This window comes from Cebus imitator, unplaced genomic scaffold (assembly GCF_001604975.1).
Source record: "Cebus imitator isolate Cc_AM_T3 unplaced genomic scaffold, Cebus_imitator-1.0 Scaffold99, whole genome shotgun sequence".
Taxonomy (NCBI): domain Eukaryota; kingdom Metazoa; phylum Chordata; class Mammalia; order Primates; family Cebidae; genus Cebus; species Cebus imitator.
In genome coordinates, this window is record NW_016107414.1 from 1,559,691 (window position 1) to 1,583,461 (window position 23,771).

The window sequence follows — 23,771 nt, forward strand, 5'->3', positions numbered from 1 at the left end:
GTGAGCCCAAATGGTGCCATTGTACTCCAGCCTGGACGACTGAGGGAGAATCTGTCTCAAAACAAACAAAAAAAGGCAAGAGAGCTGAATATAATAAATCTTTTCCCCAATTGATGCTGGGCTTTGCCTCTTTTTCTTCCTGTCAGAGGCCACTGCCTTAGATGGAGCTTGGGGGGACATTCTGGCCAGCATCTTGGGGACAATTTATCAAAGTCTAGTTTAGGGGCCCTTCTTATCTCTTCTCCAGCTCAGGTACCTGGCAGTAGGGTGTGGGTAGCGGGAACAATTCCAGCATTTCGGAAGGTCTGCGGGAGGTCTGCGGGAGGAAATAGGGACCCTCCTCACTCCAGACCATGCAGAACATGCCCTCTGCCTGAGTGACTCACGTAAAGTCACAGGCCATGTGAGGGGACTGCAGAGGCTAGCACCACACTCATGCCCTGCATCCCAGACCCGTCTTCTTTCTACTGCTTGCCCCCCGCCTCCCCCTCCCCCCGCCTGTTCTTCTTCCTCTTTCCATGCCCCTGAGAGTGAAGAGCGCTGCTAGAAGACACTGGAGCTTTCCATTGCTGTCTTTGGGGTGGCACGCTCCAGCCTGCTGAGCAAATTCAGCCTGCAGCCTGACTGTGTGCGTGTGTGGCCTGTGAACTAAGAATAGTTTCACATTTTTAAATGAGAAAAATTGGAAGAAGAGGAATATTTAATATCAAGTAAGATTCTATGAAATGTACATTTTGGTGTCCATACCTACTGTTTTATTGGCACAGCCACACCCATTTGTCTACGTCGTGTATGGGGCTGCTGTTATGCTTTAACAGCAAAGTCAAGTAATTGTAGCAGAGACCCTGTGGCCTGCTAAGCCACAAATATTTATTATTTTCAAAAATATTATTAACAAGGAAAGTTTGTAATGCCTGCTCTATACCAGCCATTCTCACACTGTTCCATGAAGTGCCAGTAGGTGCCTCAGGGGAAAAGGAAGAGTTTCACAGTCATTTAAGGATGAGGAATGCTAGGCTGAATAAATGAAACCAATTTCTCTGCAGGACTTATCAGAGCATTTATTTTGCCGATGTCCATTGTGAATCTCCGGATAGGAAATATTGCATCAAGGAATTCCAAACTCATCTAGCAATAGAATCATTTGACTCTCCTTTTTCCTTAAAAGCTCCCATGGAACATTCTGGGGATAAGATAAAAATGAAGGAATATGGCTAATTCTCTTCTTCAGAGTAACCATTTCTGTGGACTTGTAGATGTTAGGGAGACCTTCCAATTGGGCCCCAGTGGGTTCTGTGCTTCTCTGTCTTGCCTGCCCTGCTGGCCCAGGCGATTTTTCTCTTCGGTGATGCCAGCCCTGCGCCCAGCTCCTTCTAGTACCAGTCCTGCCCTCACCATTGCCCCCAGACACAGTCAGAACCCTTTTGCCCCTTTCGCCTCCAGCACCTGCTCTCCCATTGTCGAGGTTGTGGAGAAAAGTGCGGCCTGATGGTTAGAGCTCGGGCTCTGGAGCCAGGCTCCCCAGGTTCAAATCCCAGCCCTGCTGTTTCCGGCCTTGTGACCCAGGGTGAGTCACTTAACGTGCCTCATCTGGAAAATGGGGTTCATAATAGTTTCCATTCCCAAGGGTGGTTGTGAGGGATCAGATGAGCTCATGCAAGTGGCGAGTTTAATTGGCCGGTGCGTGGTTGCTGCGAAACACCACTGTCTCATGATCGTCATGATTACCCAGCAAGGTAGATGCTATGGTTCACATCCTCCTGAGAGCCCCCCATGCTCCACATTTCTGCAGCCCACCCGAGACCCTCTTCATTCGCTGCAGCCTAGTGGCTGCAAGATGCTATCTAGAGTCAGAGCAAGGATTAGACGCCATGTCCCTGACCCCCCGACTCTGTGACACCACATTTGCCCCTCCTGGGCCAGGCACTGGGGGCCGGGTGTGGTGCCACCGCCCGGGTACTTGGCTTGTCCAGGTGCTGCGCGCCCAGGCAGCGAGTTTGGTGTGGTTGCCCAAGTCGGGGAAGGCCCACCCACTCGGATTGTCAGGGAGGGGCAGAGTGTACAATGGCCAGTTGGCTGTGTGGATTTTTGGACCTTTTGGGGATGAGCTAAGGAGCAAGTGAGTCCAGGCTTTTCGAGACACCATGGCTGTGAAATTCTTTGTTTTCCCTACCATGGAGGCTGTCCCGCCTGGCGTCCGTCGTGGGGGCACCACACATGCAGGTGCCTGGGGTTTGTTTCAGACCCACCCGTGGGGCATCTCTGATGATGCGTGCAGGAATATGCCGTTTTTCCCAGTAGCTTTAGGGGTACAAGTGGTTTTGGTCCCACAGATGAATCGTATAGTGGTGAAGTCTGAGAGTCTAGTGCTCCCATCAGCCAGGCAGTGTACACAGTACCTAATATGCACTTTTTAATTTCTTTGCCACCTTTTAAAATAAGACTTGGGTACTTGAGGCCTGGCCCAGTGACAGCACTCTGGCAAAGTCAGGCACAGTGCCTGGGGCAGCCTGTTTACGAGATGGTGCCTGGGCTGACAGGTGCCCTCAGGTCCTGGGTCTCAACCCTACCTGGCTGGATCCTGCACGGGGGAGGCAGCAGGGCCTGTGGGAGGCAGTGTCTATCCAACAAGTGGGTATACACTGCTTCATGCCTGGCCCTGAGCTGGCTGCAGAGACCCTGGTCCCTGCCCTGGAGACCTCTTACTGGTATTAACTCAGAGAATATGCTGCCTGCACCAGAACGCAGGGAAGCCAGGTGCCCAGCAGCAGTGCCCATACCCAGGTCCGCGTCCAGAAGTGGCAGAGACAGGGTCACCCGAACCTTGCAACCGCTAGGCAGTTACATTGTGCCTGGGTGGAGAGGGGCCCCCGGCGGCCACTGGAATTTGAAGTCTGGATACCTCCTGGGGTCTCAGCACCCAACAGGCAGGTGGAGGATAGTAATTTGAGCTAGCCTGCTTCCATTCTAGTGGGGCGCAGCCATCACAGACCTTTTTCAGAAGCCTTGTGTTTGACCCCACGGGAGCCCCCCCCGCCTGCCAGCAGTCTCCAAAACTCCAGAGCCCAGATGGCGCCCTCCTTCCCTCCCATCTGGTCACAGGTGGGGGTCTCAAGGTCAAAATGTGGAGGTGCCCTTCGAGACCACCCAGGAAGAGCATGTCTGTTCCCTCTTCCTCCCAGCTGGGCCCTCCGGTGAGTCACCACTCAGAGCAGCCACAGCTGGGGCTCTGCTCCAGGCCAGCGTGCCCTCACGAGGAGAAGCCTATAAACTCCCAGGCACCTGCAGCTCACTGGGAGGGAGCCGAGCGGGGAACCCGGTCTCATCTCCTGGGGAGGGGCTGGCGCTGCAGCCGTGAGGGCTGGAGTCTGTCTTTCCCTTAGTACAGAGAAGAGAGGCGGCCCTTCCACTTGCTCCAGCCCGCAGGCTGTGCTTCCCACCCCTGGGCTGGCTGTGTCCTACACCCCACACCTGGGTGCAGGTGTCAGGGACCTGGGGAGAATCCAGCACTGCCCAGAGCCCTATGAGAAAGGAGAGGATAGGAGAGGAGAGGGAGAGGAGAAGAAAGGAGAGGGAGAGGAGAGGCAAGGCGCCCTTGAGTGGAGGGAATCCTTTGGCTCGGGGCTCCTCCCACCCTGTGGCCTCAAGGCAGAAGAGCCCTCTCTGCAGTCCAGGCCCTGAGCTGCTGATCTGGGTGCAGCTTTTAGAAGCAGGATGGCTGGCAGCCCCTGAACATACCCTGGCACCCGTGGCCCTGTCACAGCACAGCTCCTCGGTCACCTTTGTGTGGTCTCAACAGCTGCTCCCACCTCTCTCGGGGTCTTGCTCTTTTGTATGTTCCATGACCGTAATAACATCACGATTCTGTGGGTGGCTGGAAGGAGACAGTGAATTCACAGAACATGCCGAGTCCCAGCCCCAGCACCCTGTCTGTGCTCCTGAGTGTTAGATGTTCTCACTGTTGATTTATTTAGTTCTCACAATAATCCTGCCCAGGTAGCACAATTGATGTCACCAACATTTTATAGATGAGGAAACAGAGGCCGAGGAGGTTGGGGGACTTTCTCATGACTCCCAGGTGTAGACCTGGGCTTCAGCCAGAGGATTGTGGCTCCAACCCCCTTCCTCTTTGCTGGAAAATCTTCTAAGGAATGTGTTCACCAGGCCCCACCTGCTGGGGTTTGGAGGGGCAGATGAGCCCCTACAGGGGACCCAGCCTGGCTGTCGGAGGTAGAGACCCCAGGACCCTCTAACATTCTAGGTCTTGCCTGACTTCTCACCTGGGAAGGCAAGTGTTTCTAAAAAGAACCCAGAAGACAGTGGGCTTCTCACAGGACTCACTGCAGGAGCCCCCGTGCAGAAGTGGCCAGGGCTGCACTCAACTTCCATGGCTCCTCCCTCCACTAAAAAAAAATTAGGGCTAGACGCGGTGCCCATGCCTGTAATCCCAGCACTTTGGGAGGCCAAGGTGGGTGGATCATGATGTCAAGAGTTTGGGACCAGCCTGGTCAACATTGTGAAACCCCGTCTCTACTAAAAATACAAACATTAGCTGGGCGTGGTGGTGCATGCCTGTTATCCCAGCTACTTGGGAGGCTGAGGCAGGAGAATCACTTGAACCTGGGAGGTGGAGGTTGCAGTGAGCCGAAATCATGCCATTGCATGTCAGTCTCTGCAATATAGTGAGACTCTGTCTCAAAAAAAAAAAAATTAAAAAGTATGTTTTATGGCCATGTTAATATCAAGATGAATATTATAATTCTGGCTGAATTAAAAATTGATTATTTTTGAGATGGGGTCTTGCTATATTGCCCAGGCTGGCTGGGCTCAAGCGACCCCCCCAGCCTCAGCCTCCTGAGTAGCTGGTATGGTAGGTGTCCAGCTTTGAATTAAAAACCAAAACATTCTTAGGTACTGAAGGTTCATGTTTTATCTTCTGGTTTTAAGAGACGTTATTGCATTTTCATGGGCCCTGCTTCCCCGAATAGGGAGAGAATGATGATTGAAGATCATCCCCCGCCCCAGCATCTGGTTGTTAGAACAAGTTTCGTGCAGCCAAAACCTCTCCACCTACGCTGGAAGCACAGTTCTTCACTCAACAAACATTTGTGTGCCCCTACAATGAGCCAAGCACTGTTCTAATCACCAGGGGTGTAGCCTGAACAAAAGGAAGATTTGGCTGTGGTGTCGTTCACATTCTCCCGGGAGGAGGCCGCCCGGCAACGAGAGACCATGTACCGAGGGGCAGGGGTGGAGCCGTGCAGATGAGGTCTGAGGTTGTGAGGATGGTTCAGAACGGCTTCCTGCTGCTCTACAAATCCATATGCCCATTTTCCTTGTGCCTTCTTCCATCCCCAAAGCCTGCTGCAGAGAGATGAAGCCTGGTTTGGGCTGGGGAGACTCTGGTCCTTGCGGACGTGGAGGCACCAGGTCATTTGTCCCAAGAGAGGGACTGCAGCCTTTTGTCCTGGTTCATGGGGTCCCCCCCCCTTCCTTGTTTGCAGAATAAATCACTTGAGACTCGGAAGTGTCATGTCAATCAGCCCTGCCTCTCAAATCCAAGAAGATGATCTGGGAGGCCTTGTCTGCCCCATGTCATACTTCCTCATTGGGGACCCCTTTCTTCAGCTCCTGTGAGCGCCTGCTCTCCATCCCCTGAGCTCCAAGGCCCCAGGCACCTTCTTTCCCTCCTGCACCCTATCTCTGCTTCCTGAAGTCGGCTGCGGGTCAGGAGCAGGCGCATTTTGGATATCTGCAAGCAGAGAGCCCCAAGCGTCTCTCCTGTGACACAAGAGGGCACGTGTCTCACTTCATGCTTATTCCAGATTGAATCGGATGGGATTGCAGAGCATTTAAAGGATTGAAGGGCATGTGCTGTCCAAGTGTGGCGCTCAGCTGTGGCGGCTGAGGAAGGAGCTGGGAGGTGAGCCACTCGCCCGTGGCGGCTGCAGAAACTAAGCCCCACAAAGCCACGGCTGGTGAGCGATGCCGCCCACGGCGCAGCTGGCTCCAAAGTGCCTTTGCTCCGTGCAATTGCTTCACATCCTGTTTGTCCAGAAGCCGGAGAAGGAGAGAAAAGAAAAGGCCTGATGACGCAGCGGCTGGGATCAGTCCTTCCAGGGCTGGGATGGCAGGGATAGAGAGGGCAGAATCGGGTAACTGGGGCCAGGCAGATGTCACAAGTGTTAACTGAGTTCTCACTTGTCACTTGGGCCTTGGTCCACTAAGATAAATGGCTGGTGCAAATGTGTTTTTCACCATTAATGAGAAACATTCCTGTGCTGTGGGCCTTGAAGGGGTAGCCGATGTCCCTGGGCCTGGAAAACAAAGAAGCCACAAGGAAACCCAGATGGCACCCCTGTGCGGTGTGGGTGGGCAGCACCCCCGTCTTTCCCGAGGGGACCCATCATGCTCCCTGCCTGCTCTCCGGGGTCTTTCTGCAGAGCTCGCGGGCTCCCTCTGGGCCGGCTCCCTCTGGGCTGGCTATGCCGATTTTGCTCAACCCGCCTGGGTTTGCCAGTGGTGCCGGGTCGCACCAGCTGGGCCCTGTCCTCAGCTCACTCTGAGTCCTGCCTCTGCCTGGCTCCTCTCGGAAAGCCCTTCCCTCTGTGCCTCACTGAATCCCTCCTACCTTTGGAGACCCCGTAGGTCACCCATATCCATGCCTGGGCAGCCTTTCTGAATGTTGGGGGTCCTTTTCCCTGAAATCACCTAAACTCATTGGCAGATGGTGCAGGGCTCAAGTTTGCAGTCTCCAGTCTGCTGGGCCAGGGTGTGGATTCCCTCTCTGTCCTCCCTAGCATTGGGTCCCTGGTAGGTGACTCTATGCCTGTGACCTTGCTTTCCTCCTCTGTAAATGTAGGGTCACGGTTCTACCTTGAGAGGTTCCAGTGAGGAGTGGGCATGGAACGGGCTTAGCATGGTGTTTGGTACACAGCAAATGCTCGGTAAATTGTGGGTTTTCATTTTTGTTGAGAAGCAGCAATGACGGAACCAATTATCCAGAACACTCACTCTGGCAAATGATCGAGAATAATGCTGTCTTCTTTCGTGAGGACCCTGATGGTTTTCCTTACAAGTCTGGAGGTAAGTGGATCTAGGGTTGGTTAGAGTCAGGGTCAGCAAAGGTTTTCAGTAAAGTACCAGATGGTAAATATTTTAGGCTTTGAGGGTCAGACGTTTGTTTTTGCCTGCTGTTTAGTGTGAGAGTAGCCACTGATCACGTGTTCCTGACTGTGCATCGACTATGTTCCAATAAAACTTTATTTGGAAGAACAGACAGTGGGCTGGATATGGCCTGCAGGCTGTAGTTTGCTGGCCCCTGGGCTAGAGTATCAACAGACTTAAGGCTTTTTCCCCTTCCGGCCCCATCATCTTGACAGCGTTGACATTTCATCCAGAGGCGGGCACCATGGTTGGCAAAGTGGCTGCCTCCATGTCCCCAAGCATGGAAGGAAAATGCAATGGGCAAGGAAGAAGCCTGTTCATCTCATCACATGCCTGCCTTTTTCGGGAAGACACTTCTGAGAAGACTTCAGCATCAATCCCCAGCAGGAGCTGCTCCGTGGATGGAGGAAGGCCAGGCACAAGAGGGCTGGGCATGGCTGTGGGGTTCACACCAGCTGATTCTGCCTCACCTCCCTGCAATGATTGGGCCTTCTCCACTCTGCTCTGGACCGTCGGAGCAAAGGTCTAGTCAGAGAGCCTCCCTGGCCCCTTCAGACAATCATAGCTGTGATGCTTTGTGAACAGATAGTGCCCACGGTGTGCAAAGGGCTAAAGTTTTGGCCACATAAAGGACTCAATTTCTTCTTTACATCAGGAAAATGCCAAGGTAGGTTCACCCCAAAATCTGCACACGATGTCTCTCATTATATACGTAATCACCAAAGCTGGAAGCTACCAGGGGAATGGATAAACAAATGGTGCTACTTTCATACAGCAGAAAGGCATGAATTATTGAAACACGCCACTGCGTGGATGATCTCAAAGACATTATGCAGGTTGGAATAAGCCAATGCAAAAGGCTGCAGGAGTCCATAGTATGAAATATCTAGAAAATGCAGTTATAGGGGTGTGAGCGGGTCAGTGTTTGCCAGGGGCCGGCGGTGCAGGGCATGTGACTACAAAGCAGAGTTTCTCACCCTTGGCACTCCTGGGCCGTTCTTAGCTGTGGGACTGTCCCGTGTATTGTAGGATGTTAACAGCTTCCCCGGCCTCCGCCCACTCAATGCCAATAGCAACTGCCCGGTTACGACAACCAAACACGTCTCAAACATTGCCACACGTCCCCTGGGGAGCAGCACCACCCCGGTTGGGAGCCACTGAGCTACAAGGCAGCTGGGAGAGCTCTCCGCGGTGTGGGGCTGCATCCGGACTGAGTTGGGTACCGGCTTCTGTACCTGTGCATGCGCTCACAGGTGGGCATACCAAAAGGGGTTGATTTTACTGTCTGGCAAGTTAAAAACTAAGACTTTAAAAAGCAACAAAACACCCCACAGAGAGACCCACACTACGTCTCAGTGAAGAAACCAGCAAAGCGATGGCCTCTGGGCCCCCCACCTGCCTGTCACATAGACCCAGATCCCTTTCCCAACCGCTGCTGCAGCCTGCAGAGGCCTCAGGTATAATTACACCGCAGAAAACCTTGCTACCCCAACCTTAAGGAGGCTTTCTTGGCAGATAGAATACAAGATGCCCGGTTAAACTTGAATTTCAGATAAACAACAAAGAATCGCATCCCCCGTCTTGCAAACAGTGTGTGTTCATCTGATGTTCAAATTCAACCAGGCACCCTGGGTTTTTTTTATTTGCAAAATCTGCTATTCTTAGGCTAATCTGCAGGCTTAAAAAAAACCTATTAAACCTCAGCTAAAATATATTTTTCAACTTTCTCAAAGATACAGATTTTATGGTTTCAATGTTATGCAGGTCCTGTCTCCCTGCCTACATCAGCTTCTCCACCCACCTCACCCCCATGCCTTACAGATGCAGGCTGGCTCCCTCGTCAGTGTGACTTATCCAGGACATTTAAATACAAATAATCAAAATAATAGTTACATACACCCACTAAATCTGATATTTTGTAACATAAAATGAAGAGGAATTGTTCTCCCACAAAATAACCTTTCTCAGCCCTTCCTGGGGTATTAGAAGAAAAACAGATGTTACACCTGTGTTAGTATGTGCTTTTCCTTCCCTCCCTCCCTCCCTCCCTCCCTCCCTTCCTTCCTTCCTTCCTTCCTTCCTTCCTTCCTTCCTCCCTTCCTCCCTCCCTTCCTCCTTCTTTCCTTCCTCCCTTTTCTTTTCTTCTCTTACTTCTCTCTCTTTCTCACTCTGTCGCCAAGGCTGGAGCACCGTGGCATGATCTCCAGCTCACTGCAACCTCTGCCTCCCGGCTTAAAGCATTTCTCATGCCTCAGTTTTCAAGTAGCTGGGATTATAGGCATGCACCATGACGTCTGGCTAATTTTTTTTTCTTTTTTAGTAGAGACGAGGTTTCACCATGTTGGCTAGGCTGGTCTCAAATTCCCAACCTCAAGTGGTCCACCTGCCTTGGCCTCCCAAAGGGCTGGGATTACAGGCGTGAGCCACCGCGTCTGGCCTGCATTTCTTTCCTCCTGGTTGTAATCAGGCTAATTCGCATTGCTGCTCCTCATTTAGTGGCTCATGGGAGGGAACTTTCCCTCTGTCAGTCCCACCAGAGCCTGGGCCTGTGTTGCTGCTGGAGCATCCCACAGCGTGGGGCAGTGCTGGGCTCAGTATCCGAGTCATGAGCACGTGTTCAGTAAGTGAATCTTCAGGCAGTGGTCGGTGCTTCATGATGCGCCTTCTAAGTTCATTCATCTCATCTTGATCAAGTGCTACATTCTCTCTTGGGTTTTGCAGGTCAGACTCCACTGCGGGGACTCAGCTTTACAGGTCTTCCTTTCTTGCTTGTTTAGGGAGTGTGTATGTACAGCTGCGGCTCCTGACCAGGGACGTTTTCTCCCAGGGAGCATATAGCAATGTCGGGAGACATTTTTGGTTATCACGACATGGAGAGGTGCAACTGGCATTGGTGAAAAGAGGCCAAGGGTGCTGCTAAACATCACACCATGCGCAAGGCAGCCCCGATGCCCGCTGTGCCCGGGGGGTGGGGGACAGGGGGCGGGCCCACTATGCTGGTTGCGGCCTGTCTGGTGAGCAAGCTTTGTACCCAGCATTAAAGCTGGCTTCTGTGCAGGAGCAGAGGATGAAGGAAACCACCCTTCCCCTGAGTTGTGGAGCTTGTCAGAGGAGGAGGGTAGTATGCGTGAGGGTCCCAGGGAGGCCGGCCCTGAGCATGGTGGGGCCTGAAGGAGAGGATGGAGAGGAGGTACACGGCTCTGGACCAGCGCTCTCTCTTCAGCCCTGTCGGTTCCCCACACAGCATTTGGAATGGGTCTCCCACCAGAGAACCCTGGCTGCGTCACCCCCTGCCCTAATCACCCACTGGGTTGTGACCCCCACGACCCCACCCCTACCCACCTCGGCCTCACCTCTGGATCCTCACTCACTCTCCAGCCTCGCCCCCTCTGGTTCCTTGCTCACTCTCTCCAGCCTCACTGACGTCCTCACTGTGCCTGAAACATGCCATGTATTTCTCAGGAACCTGGCATTTGCCATTTCCTCTGCCGGGGACATTCCCTCCCCAGAGCTTCCGCTGGCTCACTCTGCCCTGTGCTCCAGGTGCCTCTGAGATGCCTTCCCCACTGCTCCCCACTGCTCCCCACTGCCGCGTCCCCCCACGCTATCCTGGATCCTTCCTAGTCCTCACCACCATGGGACAGAGCACTCTACACCCCTCTGTTGATCTCCCTGGCCAGTCAGCTCCCGGGGTGGTCACATTCTTGTTCACCGATGTGCCCCAGCCCCCGGCACACAGTAGCTGCTCAACAAATAGTTTCTGAATGAATTAATTGAAGAAAACACAAGTTTGTTATTCAAGCCTGGGACACAGAACCTGCATTAGGAGAAGAGGACGAGGCAAAGGATGCTTCCATCTCAGCGTTTCCAGCTGTGGAGCTCCTCTGTAGCCACCGGGGAGGAGCTCAGTGTGTTTCACTGATGTGGAAATGTGTCTGCAATATATTACGTAAAGGGCAGATTTCTGTGAAACAGGATTGATGGTGCTGTCTCAATCACATGGAATCGCACCCTGGTGTCTCTGCATTAGACGCGTGTGATGGGGCCAGGCTCTCAGCTGTGGGTGAACTTAGAAGGGCTGTGTGCTAGGTTTGCTTCTGCCGTCCCCACCTTGAAATGATCCGTCACTTTTGAACACGAGGTCCCGTGTTCTCATTTTGCACTGGGCCTTGCAAATTGTATCGCTGGTGCTGGCGCCTGGGGATGAGTGGAAGGTTGATGCCGACAAGTGGGCTCCTAGCGAGATGTTCCAGGCCCACTTTCTTCTCTGTGATTTGCTCTCTGCAGTCACCAGGTATTGTTTTCAGAGCCCCCTCAACCCCAAGAAAAAGTTAGAGAGATAACAGAGTTCAGAGTCTTTCAGTCCAGTTTCTTCCAAATGACTCTAGTCATGCATTTGACATTTCAAGGAATACCAGGGACGTAAAGCTCTAGCTGTTGGAAGCTGTCCTCTCCCCACGCCTGGGGTGCTGACCTCCAAGCTCACGTGTAGGCCCCACTCTGTGCTGGGGAGCCATGACCTTTGTTGAGTACCAACTGTAAACCCAGACAGAAGGGAGACCTTGGGTGAGTTTGCAGCACGAGGGCTCGTGGCTGTCATGGCAGAGAATGTGGGTTTTGGTTTTGACAGAGTTCAAATCTTGGCTTTGCCATGGACCAGCTCCAAGGCTTCATCACTCAGAGCCTTGCTCCTCCTTTGCAAAGTAAGGCTGCAGCATCTGCCTTGGGGCTGTGTCGAGGATGGGGTGGGCCGGGAGCCCCTAGTCTGCTGTTGGTGGGGTGGGCGTTTATTCATTGAGTAAAGAGCCAGCAAGAGCCAGCCACTGCTCTAGGCATCTTCGCTGTTTATTCATAAAAAGTGTCCCTCTAAGGCGCAGTTAGTGGGTCATTCCCAGCCCGGTTTTGCTTTTTAGTTGTTTTAAAATGTGAGATCTAATTTTCCTAACATAAAACTCACCATTTCTAAGGGTATACTTCAGTGATTTTTTTTTTTTTAGTATATTCTCATTGTTGTTCAGCTATTCCATTGTTAAATTCTAGAACATTTCCATGACTCCAAAATATCCCTTACCAGGCACTCCCTGCTCCCCCAGCCCCTGGCTCTAGGCGACCGGTAAGCTACTTCCTATTTCTATGGATTTATCTGTTCCGGACATTTCCCGGAAATGAGATCGTTCAATGTGTGGCTTTGTATCTGGCTTCTTCCATTTGGTGGAATGCGTTTGAGGTTGGTCCGTGTTGTAGCATGGATCAGAAAGTGACTTCTTTTGATGGCAAACAGTATTCCGCTGTATGGATACACTGTATGTTGTTTATCCATTCATTAGTTAATAGACATCGGGTTGTTTCCACTTTGGGGCCATCATAAACAATGCTCCTGCCAACTCTCAGGAGCAAGTTTTTTGTGTGAACCTATGTTTTCAGTTCTCGTGGGTACAAGCCTAGCAGTGGAATTGTGAAGACTACATATTGAACTTTTTCTTAGGAATTGCTAGTGTCTTTTCTGTATCCCTTTTTTGTTGTTGTTGAAGGCGAATAAGTGTCTGCCGTGGTGGTGTTCAGCCTTTAGGTTAAAAACCTGAACTTTTCCCCAAATTTGGTGACAGAGGGGAAGAGTACATACCTGCCCTCAGAGCACCAGTTCCATGTCAGGTCCCAGATGGCTGGCACCATGCTCCCTGTCTCCAAGTCTCTAGGAAAGGGGCAAGAACAACTCAAAATACCAGTTCAGTCCAAGCAATCAAGGGTTCTTTCATCTTAGTTTCTGGGGTGAATGCAGGCTTCAGGGCTGGCTTGATCCAGTGACTTAGCAATGTCAGGAGAGACCTGGTCTCCCTGCTCTGCCTTCTACCATAGTGGCTTCTTTAGAAACATGGTCATCTGTGGTTGCCAGATGGTGGCCATTTCTGTGGCTACATCCATCCCTCCTTTCTCAATCCTGTCAAGAGAGAGAAAGAGGCAGAGAGAAAAGCTTCCTTCTGGACACTAGAGTAGGAAGCTTCTTTTCTGGAAACCTCCAGAATATCACTTTGTCATTTATTGGCCAAATTGGGTCATGTGCTCATCCCCGAACTAATCGCTGTAGCCAGAGGATTAGTTGCCTTTTATTAAGCCACAGGCCCCACCTCCAAGGCCAAGGTGGAGGCCATGTAAGGCACAACTGCCTCAATGAAAATCCGGTTGGCTACCAAGAAAAGGGGGGGACAGATGGGTATAATGGCATCATCCCCATTTTACAGATGAGGAAATAGAGGCCCCAGCACACGACTTTCCTCTCTCAGCCTGCGCAGGCTGGTTAGCGGCTGACGTGGATTTAAACACCCTTCAGACCCTCTTCTTGCCCCAGTGTCCTGACATTTCTCAGCTGGGGCTGTGGCTCCCTGGATGTGGCTGTCCTGACAGCTGCCCAAAGCCAGCCAGACGCCTTCGCTCAGAGGTGTGGGGAGACTTTTGGCAGCACGTGGATTTGAGGTATCTGGAACAGCATCAGGTTTTCAGGCCAGGCATTTTTATTTTGCCCTAAAAGCCTTCCAGGGGGGAAACACAGTTCCTAGGGGTTCCATTTTAGTGGTTTCTTTTATAGAACCAATCAAATTATAGATGGGTGAACTCGGGGAAACCCTGCTCAAGAATGCAGGAAAGCTGAACGTTAAAGGGGGTTAAGGTAAAATAGTGCCGGGTGGGACGACATTTGTTCTTTTAAACATTGGTTGTTAAAAAACCAAAGTGAACCCCTGGTGCCAATCTGGTCCTGGGAGGCTGGGTTTCTTGACTTCTGGCCCGTCTGGGGGACTCCAGGTGAAGTTAATTCCAGATGCGAATGGGCCCATCACTTTTGCTGGCCTCCGGACCCCTCCCACCTAACTTGGGGGTACCGTATCTGCAGAGGCTTGCCCTCCTGACTCTCGGTCATCCTCATCTGGGTTCAGATTCTGCTTTGTTGCTTCCAAGCTGGTTATCCCTGAGCAGTTATTCGGCCTTTCTGAGTTTGTGCTGTCATGAGTAAAACAGGCTTTGTTTCCACTGGATGCATTTTTTGGGGGGGGGGGCTTTGAAATACTCATCACCCCCAGACATGATATTACCTATATATTTGCCAATGACCTCATCGTTGTCAATGCTAAGGATAGATGCCGCGTCCTTAGGTCCATCTGCAGAGCGCAGGATGTGGAGTTCGCCTCCTCTACTTTCCACCCCTGGTTTCCGAGACCCTGTACCCTGTTGGTGTTCCCATTTCTCCTGCCCAGGCTTCTTCTGGGTCCTTCCTTACTGGGTACTCCTGCACAGTCTCCGTGGCATTCCTCTGACCCTCAGTGCAAGACCGAGGCCACCTAGGCTCAGGCTTCACACCGTTCGTCTGGCTGCAAGCTTTCCCCTGGCAAGCTCACCCAGTCCTGGTTTTAAACCCCATCTCCAAGCTGGGGATGCCCAAGCTCACATCACTGTCTAGTCCACTGCCCTGAGCCAGCATTTATTGAACACTTAGGGTGTGCAAAGCTCTGCCCTGAGCCCCAGCTGAGCATTAAGTGACAGAGGCAGGGCTTTGAACGCAGGAGGTCTGGCCTGGGCCCCACTCCCTCCCTCACTAGCCCAGAGCTCTTCTCTTCCAATTGATCCATTGATCAGGCCTAGGCCAGGCCTCTGCAGCCCACCTGACAGCTGCCTTTTGGTGTCAAGTAGGGATTTCAGACAATATCTACTAAAGCAAACTGCATTTTGTCTTTCACCCTCTATTTCTCAGCTTATGTTCCATTGCCTCTGTTTCCCTACCTTGGTAAATAGCCCCTCCCTTCCTCCGGGGCTTTGGGCCAAAAGCATGCCAGTCTCATGAGATGCCCCTTTTTCTCACACCTTTTATAATCCCTCCCAAAATTCAGTCCCAAATCTCCCCTTTCCTGGTTTGGAGGTTGTGTGCTGGTTATTTGAGATGTCACCTTTGGGGGAAACTGGATGAAGAGCCCTTGGGACCTCCCTGTACGTCGTCTTTCAACTAACTGTGAATCTATAATCATTTCACAACAAAAAGTTAAAACCAAAATAAATTCTCAAGATGGATTTTAAAAGTGAACTCTTGAGGATCTGGCTGTTTCTCACCAGCCTCCCTCCCCACTGTCCTGGGTCCAGTCTCACGCCATCTCCCACCTGGACCATTCTGATGCCTCCACCTGGTCTCCCTTCCAGGTTGACTCCTGCAGTCGGCTTGCCAGGGACAGGCTGAGTGGCCTTATAAAAACCACTGGAAGCACCACCCTCGTGGTTCTCACTTCTTCTTGCAGAGTGCCTCAGAGTCCTGACCAGGGCCCCGGATGTGAAGTTCCACTCACCAGGTGGCCTGCAACACAACAACGCTTAATTCTCTTACAGTCTGGAGGCGAGTGGTCCAAAGTCGAGGCGCCACAGGGCTGTCCCCTTACAAAGGCTCTAGGGAGGAGTCCCTCCTTGCCTCTTCCAGCTTCAGAGGCTCCTGACAATCTTTGGCGTTTCACGGCCTCTGTCTTCCCAAGGCTGTCTGTGTCTGGGTCTCTAAGTGGCCTTCTTATGAGGACACTAGTCAGTGGATTAAGGCTCATTTTAATCTAGTATGAGCTTAACTGACAACAGCACATCTGCAAAGACCCTGCTTCTAAATGAGTTCACATCCTGAGGTTCTGTGTGGGTGTGAATTTTAGGGGACAGCGGCAACGCAGGACCCTGGGCTGCGGCGGTGCTCATGCTGCCCACAGGACCTGACCTGACTCATGCCCCTCCTGCCCCTCCCAGCTGTTCCTGCTACCTGCCCCTGCTCCTTGAGCACACCCTCCTCTCTCCTGCCTCCGGGCATTCACCTCTGCAGTTCCCTCTGCCTGAAATACACTCTTCCCAGACATCCAATGGGCCCCCTCGCTCACTGTTACCCAGATCTCTGCTCAGATGGCCCCCGTGGCCATTAGAGCTGTTTGCGCCTGCTCCACCTTCCCCGGCACAGAGCCAGATTGCCCCCAACTCCCTGAAGTTAGGCAGATACATGACCTGCTCTGGCCAATGAAATGCGAGTGACACTTATGGGGTTCACTAACTTGCCACCTTCCGCAGGCATCAGCCTGGCTCCCCACCCCTTAGATTCCCCTCCCTGCCTTCCCCGCTAGCATGGAAACCCAGAGAACAGGACGTTTTCTTGGCTGTGTTTGCAGTTGTGGTCCAAGTTTCTTAAACAGTACGTGGCCTAGAGTGAGTACTCAGTAAATACTGGCGGGGTGGAGGAATAAGGAGTTCACGAATGAACCGGCAGGCGTGGCGTCTTGGCAGCCCCTCCCGCTCTCGGCCCCCCCGACCGCTCTCCCTGTGACCGCTCTCCCCTGTGACCGCTCTCCCTGTGACCGCTCTCCCTGTGACCGCTGTCCCTGTGACCGCTCTCCCTGTGACCGCTGTCCCTGCGACCGCTGTCCCCTGTGACCGCTCTCCCTGTGACCGCTCTCCCTGTGACCGCTCTCCCCNCCCTGTGACCGCTCTCCCTGTGACCGCTGTCCCTGCGACCGCTGTCCCCTGTGACCGCTCTCCCTGTGACCGCTCTCCCTGTGACCGCTCTCCCCTGTGACCGCTCTCCCTGTGACCGCTCTCCCCTGTGACCGCTCTCCCTGTGACCGCTCTCCCTGTGACCGCTCTCCCTGCGACCGCTGTCCCCTGTGACTGCTCTCCCCTGTGACCGCTCTCCCTGTGACCGCTCTCCCTGTGACCGCTCTCCCCTGTGACCGCTCTCCCTGTGACCGCTGTCCCTGCGACCGCTGTCCCCTGTGACCGCTCTCCCTGTGACCGCTCTCCCTGTGACCGCTCTCCCNCCCCTGTGACCGCTCTCCCTGTGACCGCTGTCCCTGCGACCGCTGTCCCCTGTGACCGCTCTCCCTGTGACCGCTCTCCCTGTGACCGCTCTCCCTGTGACCGCTCTCCCCTGTGACCGCTCTCCCCTGTGACCGCTCTCCCTGTGACTGCTCTCCCTGTGACCGCTGTCCCCTGCGACCCCTCTCCCTGTGACCGCTCTCCCTGTGACCGCTGTCCCCTGTAACCACTCTTCTGTGTACTTGGCTGCTTCCTGTCCAGGGCAGAGCATCAACCCCAAGTTGGCGGGCCTGATCGGGCGGCATGGGCCCCAGAACAAGCAGCCCTTCATGGTGGCTTTCTTCAAGGCCACGGAGGTCCACTTCCGCAGCATCCGGTCCACAGGGAGCAAACAGCGCAGCCAGAACCGATCCAAGACGCCCAAGAACCAGGAAGCCCTGCGGATGACCAACGTGGCAGGTACCCTAGGTGGGAGGGATCACAGATGCCCCACCCTACTCCCAGGAACCCAGCAGGGCCCCAGCGGGACTGGGCAGGGGAGCGACTCAAAATCCATTCAGCTGCTCAGCAGATGGCTGTGGAACACATGGCAGGAGGAAAACCCCCAAATCCCTCACTACCCAGAGCATCTTAATTCTGTAAAAGTAATCAATTCACTTAGAAATGCAAGTAGCAAAACATTTAACACAGCACCAAGCATGTAGATATTTAAATAGACAGAATAATGGCTGCACTTACAGCTACACAGACGAAGGAAGTCTCTGAAACATGGATGGGAAGGCCCCCAGAGGGCGTGCCCCATGGAAGGAGGGAGAAGGAGAATGGGGAGGTGGAAGAGTTTGCTGTATCTTTATTTCATAAAGTGAAAATATTTTAAATTCATGGCAAATTTCAATACTTGATAAGTGTAGGTGGTAGGCGTTTGTTTTGATTTTGTTTTCGAGACAGAGGCTCGCTCTGTCACCTAGGCTGGAGTGCAGTGGAGCGATCTCAGCTCACTGCAACTTCTGCTTCCTAGGTTCAAGCGATTCTCCAGTCTCAACCTCCTGAGTAGCTGGGACTACAGGTGCGCACCACTGCGTCCAGCTAATTTTTGTATTTTTAGTTGAGAAGAAGGTTTCACCATATTGACCAGGCTGGTCTCAAACTCCTGACCTCAAGCGATCCACCTGCCTCGGCCTCCCAAAATGCTGGGATTACAGGCATGAGGCACTGCTCCCTGGCAGGTGGTAGGTTTTAAAAATATATATGATTTGGGATACTTTTCAATTTGTTTGAAATGTTTCTTTACTATATGTTTTTTTAAAAAATTAAAGATAACATTTTCGTTGCAAGCAATTCAAATCTTAACAGTAAACCTAAGTAAAGCAAACGCATTGTACAAAGGACACTTCAGGGACTGCCCCACGCAGCTCCTCTAGAGCAGACCTCTTTTAGCCCATCGTGTTGTGTGGTTCTTGAGGTTCTGGGGTAGATGCCCCCCACTTCACAGAGGGGAAAACTGAGGCTCCAAGAGGGTAAGTCGTTTGTCTAAGGACACAGTGTAGGTAAGTGGCAGCCCTGGGTTTGTTTCCCTGGGGTCTGGATGGTCCCTTGCCCCAGGCACTCTTCCCTGTTGGGCTTTGCTGGGGCCATCCGCCTGGCCAGGATGAGCTTTGGTGTCCCTAGCAACCCCATCAAGTGCTTTCTGACAATTCTCCAGGCGTTTGTCAAGCCCCCACATGGGCCTGGCTTTGTTCCAGGCACTGGAGCTGTGGCTGGGATGAATCCCTTTCCCCATAAGCTGACTGGGGAACTGATATTGACAGCGTCTTGTGGCCTGGGGCTGCTGGGAGCTCAAGAGGTGTGTTCTGGTTCTGGGCTTTGGGGGTGGGCTGACCTGGAGCAGCCCTGCTGGCACCGTGGGCATGTGTGGACAGCCTTCCCATACCCCTCGACCGGCTTACACCCCCTGCATACGCAGTGCCAGGTCTGCCAGAAGATGCAGCTGAACTCCTCCCAGACTAAAACTGTCAAAACAATGAACCTGATAACAAACCATTTTCCAGTGGGCTGGAGGGGTAACACCCCCAGATCCAAGGAGCCCAGTTTGCTCCCATCCCCAGTCCCATCCCGCCGGACAGGGGAGCTGCTGACTGGGGGTGCCATTTCTCTGGCTCCTCGGGAAGCCAGTTGCAATGAGCAGGGCAACAGCCTCTCCAAGATGCCAGTGTCTTAATTCCTGGAACCCGTGAATGTGTCACCCTCCAAGGCAAAGGGGAGTTAAGGCTGCCCATGGAATCACAGGTGCTAATCAGCTGATCTTCCAATACGTGGGCTCTGTGTAGCAGACGGTCCCATCAGTCCCTACAGGAGAGAGCCTTTGTGAGCTGTGGTCAGACCTATGTGAGCATGGAGGACAGGGAAGTAGAGGTGAGCGGGGCCGCCAGCCCTGGGAAGCTGCACAAGGCAAGGATGGGATCCTGCCCTAGAGCTCTGGAAGGAGCCCAGCCTGCCTACACTCGCACTTACCTGCTGAGATGTGCTAGATGCCAGAGCCACAGAGCTGTAATCCGGTTGTGTTGTTCTGAGCCGCAGTGTGTGGTAATTTGTCAAAGCAGTGATAGGAAAGCATACATCTTTGTTGGAAAAGTGATTTTCTTTTCCTTTTTTTCTTTTTTTTTTGAGACAGGGTCTCACTCTTGCCCAGGCTGGAGTGCAGTGGTGTAAACATGGCTTATTGCAGCCTTGACCTCCTGGGCTCCAGCCGTCCTCCCGCCTAAGCCTCCCAGGTAGCTGGGACTGTAGATGCACGGCCATCACCCCTGGGTATTTTTCGTAGAAACAGGGTCTCCCTGTATTGCCCAGGCTGGTCTCGAACTCTTGGGCTCAAGCTATCCTCCCGCCTTGGCCTCCCAAAGTGCTGAGATTGCAGGCGTGAGCTACTGCGCCCGGCCTCCTCGGAGAGCTTCTCTCATCCTGCTAAGGAGCTGGACCACCACCGTCTAGGGTCAGCTCAGGAGTTGTAGCCTTCTTGGGTCCAGGTTGATCAAAGGCAGAAAAAGGTCTGAGGTGCAAACTGCTGGCTACGTGGGGAGCTCTGAGCTGCTTATCAGCTCTGGGGCCTGTGCTTGCACCCAGGAAGCATCTGAGGGGAGCAGGGGGCTACTGAGAAATGTCCTGGTGAGGAACAGCAGCAGCCCCGCTCCCAAATTAACCCTCTGGTGCCAATAGCTTCTCCTTCCTCCTCACCTAGCCTAGCTTGAAATTTATGTTCATTTACTTTTCAAGGGAGAAGGCAGGTCAGCTGGGTTGGTGGCCTTTTTGAGACAAGGCTTCCTGAGCCCTGGTGGGTACCCTGGGGCCCCCAGATGGACCTTGGTGGCTCTGTGTGGCCCCGAGTGTGTGGGGATTCTGTGTGTTTTCTCTTCTGGCAGGTGGATCCATTTTCCCAGGATTCTGAAGGGGTCTGTGATCTCCCAAATCAAAAACCATCCCAATTCCTTCCTTTGTATTTGAAGCCTCTTTTCTGCTGGACTCTTGAAGGCTGGGGTCTAATGGTGAACACACACACAAAGGCTCTCCTTGGGGGTGTTAATTTAGGACAGGAAGGAAGGGGTTGCTATTCACATCCGTACATACTAACAGGCCCAGAGTCAGGGTGGTGCCCAGGGAACCCAGCCCATCCCAAGGGGTGCAGACAAGACTTTGTGGCAAGTGAGCTGAGAGCTCTGGGCACAGTGGGTGCCTGGGGGCCAGGCTGGTCTGGAGAGGATGCTCTGGGCTGTGGGACCTGCAGGGGCAGAGGCCTGTGCTGTGAGGTTTCCTGGCAGCTTTGGGGAGTGGGGAGGATTGGCTGTGGGCGCTGAAGCGGGGGAGGAGAGTGAGGGTACACGGCTCAGGCATTCTCTTGGGAGCTACATCTTGAATTTGAACTTCAGGCCAAGCATGTTCAGAAGTCTTTGCAGAGATTCAAGCTGTGGTGTGTGGTGCGGGCGATAAGATCCTTCTGGCTGCAGCAAGAAAGGAGAGGAGCAGGGCGGGTGCCGAGGGGGCGCCCGGAGCCCCGAGACCCCTAGAGGCTCTTATAGCTCATCCAGGCAGGAAGTGCAGGCAGACTCCATCCCAGCAAAGACTTCCTGTCTGGGAGCTCCATCGGGTGCACCTGGGTAATGAGGGGGAGAGGAAGTAGGCCTCGCAGGCTTAGAATTCAATCTGATTTTTCCCCACCGCCTCCTGATCAAAGCCCCACCAAGTCTCCATTTACACGGCCCCCCAGGACGGGCTCTCACTGTGTCCCGTGGCAGAAAGCCATTGCTGGGAACCTGCCTTCTTCCTGCAGATTGCTCATGGCCCTGTTCGAAGTTCTCCTAAACCCTGCCTAGAAGTTAAGTTAAAAAAAAAAAACAAAAAACCAAGGCCCAGCCACACCCTAGGCTTATGCCAGAGTCCTTGAATGTGAGTGTGAGTGTGTACGTGTGTGTGTACGTGTGTGCCTGTCACTTTGAATCGTTCGTCTCTCCCTGTGATGGGCTGGAGCCCTTTCATGGGGCCACACAAGTTGAATCTTTCGGCGGCCGTGTGAGCTGGGGCGTGGGCACATGCTCCGGCACGCCACCCCACGTGGAGCTCGCTTTCCTGCCCGCCAGCCCCCTCCCTCGAGCCTTCACGTGCTCTTCAGATGTTGCACTTTGGGGCTGAGAAACTGGGTCCCTGCACTTCCTTCTCCCCCACCCATGTTTAGACCCAGCTCCCTGGTAAGCAGCCGCCTTTACCAGATGACCCGTGGGGCGGGAGCTGAGCCTGAGTGCCAGTCCTGACTTGCCTGCGGCCCAGGCAGGGGTTTGTGGAGGTGGATGGAGCCACGGTGCTGGCGTCCGGGCTGTGTTCTGCTCACTGGCGTTCTGTTGCTTGGGGCGCGTGGGCAGGCTTGGAAGAATAGGGAGCTGGGAGTCTCTCCTCTGGTTCCTTGCCTTGCTTTCCTGCTAATAAGAAGTCCTAGGGATACACAGGCGCTCCGGCCACTTTCTGCTGGGACAGTCGTGATCCAAAGAGCCCTGGAAGTGCCTGCAGGGTCTGGGGTCCCTGGTGGCAGGGTCTGGGGTCCCTGGTGGCAGGGCCGGCGCTCATGCCTCGCTCTCACACCACAACCAGCTTCATGAGCTGTGCTCGGCCCTGGTCTGTTTGGCTTTGGGTTGGAACGTTATGCCAAATGTTGCGGCTTTGTTGTAAGACAGGGTTGGGGAAAGTAGCAGTCAGGCCACTCCTTGCCCCTCCTGTGCTCATGACAGACATTGCTAATAGATCACGGCACTTCCTCCTGATGGAGCCGGCACACGGCTCCAGGATCTTCCTTGACTCAGGACACCAAGGAGTTGGCAGTGTCCTGAGCTAGAAGCTTTATCTGCCATCCCTGAGCTGAAGGGATGTTCCCCCTTCTCTGCCCTGCCTTCTGCCTCCCCATAGGGAAGACGGAGGAGGCTCGTGGAGGGACTTGCTACCTGTGGCCGTGGGCATTGCCACAGCCGTGAAGGCCATCTTAGGTTTCTGCTTGGCATCTGTGTGTTCCAGAGGGCAGACTGTATGGTCCAGCTGTTGGTATAATCAGCTGTTTGGACTCTTCCCTGATGGTTCCTTGACGTTGACCTTCTCGTGTTGAGGACACCCTGGCCCTGGGGAGGTTCCTGCTGCTCTGGAGCTGGTTTTCTCTCTCCTAGTCCTGCTGCTCCCCCGCTGAGGGTGGGGACCAGGGCCCTCTGGGCCGCCTTGGCTGCCTCCATCCTCTCTGAGCACCCCATTATAGCATCGAGCCTTGGGGCTGGTTCCAGCCATGCAGCCCTTCCTCTGCCCACGCTGTCGGCTGACCCAGGCCCCAGCTTTCTCATGCCTTGCCAGGCTCAGCACCTGGCTCTGATCCTCTGTGCAATGCTACCCCAGCATCCTCAGGCACGGAGGGTGCCTTGCCCCACTGCTTAGCATCCTCATCCTCACCCAGGAATGCTTCATCCCTGGATGCCTCCCCACCCTCCTCTCTCACTTCCTTTTGGTTCTTACCCATGTCACCTCCCCAGAAGAGTGCCTGCTGGCACCCCTGGCAGCATGCCCGCTACAGCCTCTCCTGCCTTGTTTTCCTCTGTAGCTCTCATGTCCATGTAAGTCTTGTGCACTCACTTACCTATGACCCTCTCTTTCTGGAAAAGCTCCTGAGTGGCAGGGCTTTGCTGTCTTCACACCTGGGACTCATTTCATGCCTGCACATCAGGAAGCAGCTCATAGCAATGACTGGGTGAATGAATGACTACACCAGGCATGCAGGCTGCAAGGGCAGGGCACGTGGGGGCAAGCGCTCCCGCCCCACCCAGCCTTCATGGAGGTCACTTTACAGAGTCTCCAGTGTCTCCTCAGGACCAGGGCGAAACACGCCTGTGATTTGGTTGTAATCAATTAAATGTAATGTTCACACTGGTGTGCATACTTTCCACATTGCTTTTCTGAACTATAGATAAATTCTATATCTATATAAATAGATATATTCAAAAACGGCACTTCGGGAGGCCAAGATGGTCAGATTACTGGAGGTCAGAAGTTCGTGACCAGCCTGGCCAACATGGTGAGACCTCGTCTCTACTAAAAATACAAAAATTAGCCAGGTGTCATGGTGAGTGCCTATAGTCCCAGCTGTGCAGGAGGCTGAGGCAGGAAAATCGCTTGAACCCGGGAGGTGGAGGTTGCACTGAGCTGAGATCGCACCACTGTACTCCAGTCTGGGTGACAGAGAGAGACTCTGACTCAAAAAAAAAAAATTGCTAATG

The 23,771-nt window shown here is 53.4% G+C and overlaps 1 protein-coding gene across 1 annotated transcript in view; it reads left to right on the forward strand.

The window, feature by feature from the left end:
• The window catches only part of BMP7 (bone morphogenetic protein 7), a 99,400-nt gene that overhangs the window by 68,178 nt on the left and 7,451 nt on the right, over window positions 1-23,771 (forward strand). The window contains exon 4 of the mRNA XM_017536574.2: window positions 17,242-17,439. Within this exon, the coding sequence (XP_017392063.1) occupies window positions 17,242-17,439 (198 nt within the window). The remainder of the gene's footprint in view (window positions 1-17,241; window positions 17,440-23,771) is intronic.